General features: G+C 42.4%; 1 protein-coding gene across 1 annotated transcript; it reads right to left on the bottom strand.

Annotated features, from left to right (window-relative positions):
• Window positions 1-774: 774 nt before the first annotated feature.
• On the bottom strand, window positions 775-7433 carry T265_15253 (hypothetical protein; the record flags this gene model as incomplete). The annotated part of the gene is made up of 3 exons (XM_009177274.1): window positions 775-951; window positions 1111-1229; window positions 7232-7433. Coding segments are annotated over 3 exons (495 nt in total), but the record flags the coding sequence as incomplete, so codon positions are not given.
• Between the last annotated feature and the right edge of the window lie 236 nt (window positions 7434-7669).

Raw genomic sequence — 7669 nt, 5'->3', positions numbered from 1 at the left:
TAAGCCCATCACCTCGTGCCCTCGCAAGGACTAGAGTCTCTGCAAAATGTTGCAACGTCTACCAGCAGCCATCTAGGTGATTTCATTCATTTATTAGGCTACTTATATGGCGTAAGTAGCGTACAAATTGCTCGTGAAATATAGACCATCTGGAATAATAGCTTCGGAATGATACATCAACACTTAAGGAATTCTCGTTTGCAAGAAGCGCTTACCAAGTTAGTGGTGAAACACACTCACTTTCGGATTTGATTGGCGTTTATAGGAGATTTAAGTAAATCCCAGCTGAATCTATCGTTTTTGATTTTTTTTTCGGCCGAATGTGAGGCACAAAGCGCATGATACTGCTGTTACGATATTGCCGATATCGCGACATATTGTCTTGACGAAACATACCACGCATTATGTCCATAAAGGATATTTGAGAGCTTGGTGCCAGTTTCGCCCTTCCTTATCTCATTTGGTAATCACTGTCACCGGTTTTCCCTCAAACTTGAGCTTGAATTCCGCACCAAATCATAATAAGTGGCGGCTTCCAGTCGTTCAGAATTTAGGTCGGTGCAAAGCCCAACTGAATCTAATTTGAAGAAAATAATGAACAACATATAAGGCTGGGATTCAGCTGATTCTGTTGTTGACACCACTTTAAATTGCGAATGAGTCTATTTCTCGATTTGCTTAAAATTTAGTGTGTTAGAGAAACATAAAGTTTACATTAACCCAAGAACCGCAGCTACTTGATAACCCCCGAAAGGTACGAAGCCGAGCACTGGCTATCGAAGTGTTCTCAACAGCCGCATGAGAAGTGCGTTTCCAACTCCTTTACCAAGATTACGTAAACGCGAGTTTTGTTTAATTATTGAATGAAATGCATTGCGAAAAAATGCATTTTCTGACGCATCAGAATGCTTGGTGGCTACTTTAGCCACACGGCAAAAGATCTTGCAGTTTCTACCAAAAAATGTTGCAAACTATCAAACTAGTGTAACGGCGGATACTATTTACGAAGCAAGCAAGTAGTATGTTGTTTTCTCATTAATCCGCTTGGTGTCTGTTGAAAGGTGAGATTTATTACGGAATTCGTGGAATCGCTTCGTAGCATTAGTTTACCTTTGAATGATAGTCACTGAGTATCTAGGAAAGTTTAGGAACACGCGTTCAAGAAGAAGACAAGTACACAGTATTTCAAGCAAGATGCATACGAGAGTTTTGCTTCCCTGTCCAATATGCTGTAAATATTCAGTTGGTGTTTTGCAATAAATAGCTCCGCAGTGAAGGCCTTCTTTCTTTCACTTGTAAGTTGATCGCCTCGTTTTTGCGCAGATTTATAAATCTGCTTTTTGGCTGAAGGATAGATTTTTGAAAGAAGCTTTAAAGTTATATTTTCTCAAATAACAATTGATGAGAAAGTGGCAAACGAAACAAAAATGAGCTAATGATGCAAATCTTGAGGACTCGACATTCTGCTGCAGTCGAAACAGTAAAATCCGACTGCAAGCCAAAGTTGGCATAATCTTTGGAGCCTTGTAAACTGATCTGAAGTTGGCTTTCTGTGTCGCCCATTTTCTAACTTGTGTCTTTAAGATTGCCAGTACATCTAGGCTGGTAGAGTTAGGTAAGGTGGTCACCATTATTCTTTGCTGGTTGCGAAGCTGCGGTGAAAGTATCCACCATATAAATTGCTTGTAATAGGACAATGGTTCCACTAATTGGGAGACCGAATGGCAGAACGCATGTAAGTACGATTCCCAAAAGAGGGCAAATGGAAGCTGATTGTTAGCAGGTTTTCTCGGCTGTTTGTGCGTCGACTTGAGTCGTCTTGTTTTTCAGTGTCAAAATTTTGGGAGGATAAGAATAGTCCGCAACTGTACTGCAAAGGGCCAGAAGCCTTAACAACTACTTACATACCAAAACCGGTTTTCTGAACCATATCACCGACGTTTGGCCTCGTTTCTCGTTCATGAATGGGCCTTTTCTGTATTCATATAGAAAAAGTACTTGCAGATCTGATCTACATCTCAGGACGAAGCCTTTGCGTCAAAAGTAAAAAGGTGTCTAGCACTAAATTTGGCGACTGCTTTTCCAATTTTCCTAAAAGTGTCATTCAGTTTTGCATATTACACTGGCGGTTACCGGAAGTAATACTCAGTCTACCACCGTAACGTAGCCCCTTCTGGGACCACGTCTTCCTTACACTGCTCGTGTTCATGCTGATAATAGAAATGTATTTTTGAGGATAAGCAATCTCCCTAATGAAAGCAAATTTTAACATGTTTGATTGTCTTGTGGCTTCAAGTTCCGGGGATGTGACTAACAGTTTGGCTCCTCAGCTCAGCTGCGCTCTGAGCTCGAGTGGAACCGCTGCTCTGTCTGCAAGCTTTATGCGCTACACTCTAAGAAAGCTGGAGTTAAAGACAAGTAGCAGATACTTGTGAATCGATTTGACGACCGCACTCACGAAGTACAAAAAATAATATTCAAAGTTACGAGTTCTCTGCGGACGGTTCGGATGCTATTTAACAGAATACTGAAGTAACAGTCAAACGTACCAATTCAAGGAACGAATCATGCATTGAAAGAGCCTATGCCGATTAAATGGGATTCCAGGACAGTCTGTTATACTATTTACCCTTCTGATTTCTACAGAATATTAAAAAACCATAACACACATCTTCACGAGAGCGGCAATTAGAAAAACAGTTGTCTCACTGCTTGTCCTGGACGGTATATATGACGCGATCTAAATTGTATCTCCACGTAAATACACGTGGAGAATCAATTCTTGCGTAAATAAGCGGTGCCCCGTTGCATGCAAAATCGAGGTCAAAAGCTATGGGAGTCAGTGAAGTGGCTGCGGTTAAGGTGGATTTCCAAAGGCATTGGTTTTGTAAAACAAAACCGCCGAAGCCAATAGAACAACGTACGACAGTCCTTCCGATTGCCTTCTTGAGCGTGGCTGTAATTTTGGTGTTAATGGTGTGCGGCATACTTTACTTGTTCTCGCAGACAAAGCACGTAAGTCAAGAAAGTGGTACGGATGCTTAACACCTTGTTTAAAACTGGTGTATTAAAATGGCCCAGTCATTTGCAACTCTGTTGCAACTTCACCGCAAAGTGTCCCCCCTTTCCAAGACGATTGTCTTGAAAAGCTGGTGTGTGAACTGGGAATGCGCTTGGTAACAGGGCAACTGTGTCATGGAAATTATCTTACGTAAGTGATCTATACAGGGAGGTGGTATGACAATCAGGAAACCCAAATTTGATTGGGACAAAAATTCCATATGGACATCAGTCTATATTTTGCTAAGGATTCGAACTCGACGTTTGGCATTAAGTCAACACGACAGACAATTGCCGAAATCATGCAGTAGAACAATGTAATCAATAGAAAACCGCAAAAAGTTCCACTTCTACATCTGATGGCTAGTGATAATGCGTGCTTCCCGCACCATAAGATGAATAATACTTCAAATGATTTAGACTAAGCGTCAACAGTCAGCGGACAAACTATACCAACGGAATCAATTTGATCACGCGAGATATTGGAGGGGCGATTTCCGGTGAATAGCTCTGAATGGGTTATTCAGCGCACGTCGGCGGCAATATCCTTTGCGAGTTGCACCATTCGACGGTATTGAAAACAGTATTTCGGAATTCATTTCCTACTTTGTACGTTGATCTCTAGGTTTCTTTTGTGGTATGGGCGATACGGTGATCTGCTCAAAATACGATTGGCCAACCAAGATGATTCCCTAAAACGTCCGCATTCTAAAAAACGCAGACACCGCAAAGCATGATAAGTATATTATATTCATTTCTCCCTAAACTCCAAGCAACTACTATCTCAGTGGGACAGTAGAAAACCTGCTCCTGATGTTCGGTCAATAAACATTGCCAGTATCTTGGTCTGGTCAGTGATTTGGCCTGGTCATCGAAAACAGAAAGTCAGTTCAACTGCTTGGTTTTCATCTTCGGCGTTGAACTCGTTACTACGATCAACCGTTCGGCCACGAGCGATTGATCAGACGCGAATGTGACCGTGGATGGGATTCATTCCAGAATAACCGATCCGCTGAGGCTGACCATCTCTAGGCTACCCGTGAACGACTCATGTACCGAGCATTGTTTGCTGCTCCCTGACCTGAGTTTAAGTCGACTTAAGAAAAGCTTTTTGCAGACAGGCGACTTAACATAAGTTGTCCCCTTAAGCTGACTGGAAGAGACGCAATTTCCACTGGCATGTGAACAAAATGAGAAAGATATAGATTCTGTAAACCGATATAGCATTGCGTGATAGTTTAATGTTTCAACTTTCAATGTATAAATGGCTCTAAAAATAAAGTCGTAGGGGTGGTATGACTAAGGTTACGTAAAACATCTTTGCAAAACATATCACGCACAATCTTCTGGAAAATGATAAAAGCACACATCCAGTCTCATAAGGTTCAGGTGAATTCAAACAGTCTAAAAGGAGTTATTGTGCGCAAAATATTTACAACTTTTTGCTTTTGATCATCGGTATATCCGGAGCATTGACCTATTCTGACAAAATTGGTAATGGTCAGCATCATTCAGTAGACAAAATTTTACGATAAGATGTCTTGAAAGCGATGAGTTTCTGACTTCTAGGGAGCAGCCGGAAGGAGGAAGAGGTGTCACTGACTTCAGGCTAAGAGAAACTTGAACAGAAGACTTGACTAGACAAGAAAATGCAATCTACCTGGTTTACTGTCAGGAGGTAGACCTCATCAGTAGCTGAAAACGCCTTTCCTACATGGCAACATTTGATACCCTATAGCGAACATGGGTTTGCAGAGCAAACCTTATCCACTACTTGTCTGACTCGTTTGGTTGCTGTATCCCTCATCTTCAAACTTTACAATCAGTATCCACCACTTCGTGCACACGTATATGGTTGCAGCACAAGTTTGACAGAGAATTCAAACCGAGGCCAATGATGAACAGTCAACTTCGGCAGATAGATATCTGAGAATGTGGAGGGTGAGGAAACCTTCGAAGTGCATGGACTACACCAGCTGAGCCTGCTTCTAAGCTCCCTCATGAATATTCACGTCTAAGATTATTGCCTACTTTCCACGTTATCAAAAGCGCTTCAATCCATGCTCATGCAAGTTCTTTATAATTGCGGTCGCTTACTTGTAGTACGCGTTCGCTGGCGTTTATTTTGGAAAGCCACTAAGCATTCGATGAAAGTATCGATTTTATGGCGGTATAATCGATGAACACAAATAGGCAATCGGGGATGTTTCAACGAATATGGCTAGCGGCCCGTATTTTACTATCCTGTTTTTCCATAGACGCTGTATTGCATGCAAATCCAGGGAAATTGATCACGAATAACGATCAGCTACTGATCTGCGAAGGGTTGCCCTGCCATAGGCAAGAACACGGAATTTCCGGATGTAACCTGACCACAACTTTGGATGATTTTACCGTGAGGAATTATGGTCCTCAAAAAGTCCCTATTCGGATGCAAACGATGATACATGGACTCTATACAGTCGAGTGTTACGTGGGACGGAAAGTGAAAACGACAACCATTCTCCTGGTCGGAAACAAAACGCGTATTTTGGATTGCGCTGCGGCTCCAGTACTAATTGATTTGAAAAATCCAGATCCCACCTATGATCTCTGTGTCGAACGAATTGCCGTGCATCCAAAATGGATTCGGAATATGGACCGTGAAATGAAACTCTTGGTATTTCACAGTGTTGAATGCTTTACTGACATGGAACTAATAACCGTAGAAACGAACACCCTCATACTGAATGACCCTGATAAGCTTCCACTGATACCGTTACAAATCAGATGCTCCCGAAAAGAACATGAGCTCACCATCCACGTAATACGTGAGTGACAATGCTTATTCAATGTACAATATGCCTGGTCAACACATTGTTCCCCGGGTAACGCCATCCAAAGGATAGTTTATAGGCTTGTGTATAACTTCGCTCCTCCCCGCACTCCCTAGGAAACCCACAATTTAGACCGCAGAAAGCTACAGTGTTTCATTTGGCAGGCGAATCCAACTGCATAGCAAAATATAGCATAAGACTCCCGAGATGCCGCTGCCATGTGAACGTGTTTAGCGAGGTGGGTTATCAGATATCATCAAACTCTTACATAAAGTTTGGAACAAAAAACATGCTTTCACGACTTTTAACTTTGTAAGGACGTAATCCGCTCATGTCTGTTCAGAGTTTGTAACCCGAAGAGAGTCCACCCTATTGGGAGGCACCAAACTTTTTCTCCAGAGGTCTATTTGGAAAGTTTTGATACTGCTGACTTGCTGATGTGTGCTGAATGATTTTTTTCCAAAGAACGTTTTTCCAAGTATTCAGGAGGTAAGATAACCGGTTAGATAACATATCCGCCACCATTAGAGACCGGAAAAATACCCTGTCTCTATAAATTCCCTGCCTTCATGCATGTAGAAGACCAGCGGTACCTAAATGTGCTGCGAGGGTGTCACCTCTCGTTCGATCTTGCTCCTTCACCCTTTTCGTCCTTCTAGCTCTGGCAAATGAGCTGAAGAACAAAAACTCGTACTAACTGTACAAAACATCTGAGAAGCATATCCACAGCCCCCCTGCGAGAGTCACAGAATCATCCTTATTGAGCCAAGGTTTGTTGAGAAAACCTTAGAGAGGGGAGCCATCTGAAAGGGTCTCATCTTTCCGTGATGTCGTTTTGGAGGGATATTTGTATGCTGAGTTTCTATCGCCACTAAGAAGTTGCGCAGGTAGGAAGTACCGTTTTTGTCTCATATAGACCAAAAATTTGGTTGTGTCGAAATATCCCTCAAGGACACCACGGTTTCTGATTATCCTCAGAAACCACAAAAACCACGACAGCTTCCTAATGAACACCATTTCGACATGAACCAATTTTGTCTGCATTGACAAGCAATTGATCATCATCCTCCTCGTTCCGAACACCGGTTCCTTCTGTGTTTACCTCCCTTCAGCAAGAATGGATACTGCTCTTGTGTGAAAATGTTGTCGTAGGTTGAAATGCTTAAACAAAATACTCTTTCAAGAAGGATTCGTGGGAAAATGGTGAAAATTGCCATTCTTGGCTGTTGTCTACGCTCTAGTGCTACTCCAGTGTCAGAAAGATATTTGACAACAGAGAACACAACAACTTTAGTGCAAACAGGCGAGTGCAAGAGTTACAAGGTGCCTGGAGCTAGTTAAATGGCAATTTTGACATTGAAACCAGGCTGTCTAATCGGCGTTTGGTTAATACTCATCGTCTCGGTCGTAGCAAACCTGAATACTCGTCGGCTTTTGGTGAATTGATCGATCGATTTGCCTAGATATTTGCCGGCTTTCCTATTGAGATTTTGGTGGAGTTTGAGGTTCTGAGTAAGTTCCGGGCATTCTGGGACTACCTTCAGGAATCTGACCTTCCTAACAGAAATAGTTGCAGCTGGTGCAGCTTGCAGCTTGATGCACTGTCAAAGCGTCTCCGAACATCGACGATAGCTGTCCAACAGAGGAAATGCCATTTGCTAGTCTTGCTAAGCTATGCAAACAAAACTTCCGAAATTCGGGAAGTTGTTAATGGCTGACTACTGTTGTTCGTCTTGCAGAGCTTTAGGTTCGCTAATAATTCTCCATAGTCGGAGTGTGCGACTGAACCACAG

The sequence above is a fragment of the Opisthorchis viverrini genome (genome assembly GCF_000715545.1).
Source record: "Opisthorchis viverrini unplaced genomic scaffold opera_v5_409, whole genome shotgun sequence".
NCBI lineage: Eukaryota > Metazoa > Platyhelminthes > Trematoda > Opisthorchiida > Opisthorchiidae > Opisthorchis > Opisthorchis viverrini.
Note: the sequence above shows the minus strand (reverse complement) of the source record. Positions and strands in the feature narration are given on the sequence as shown.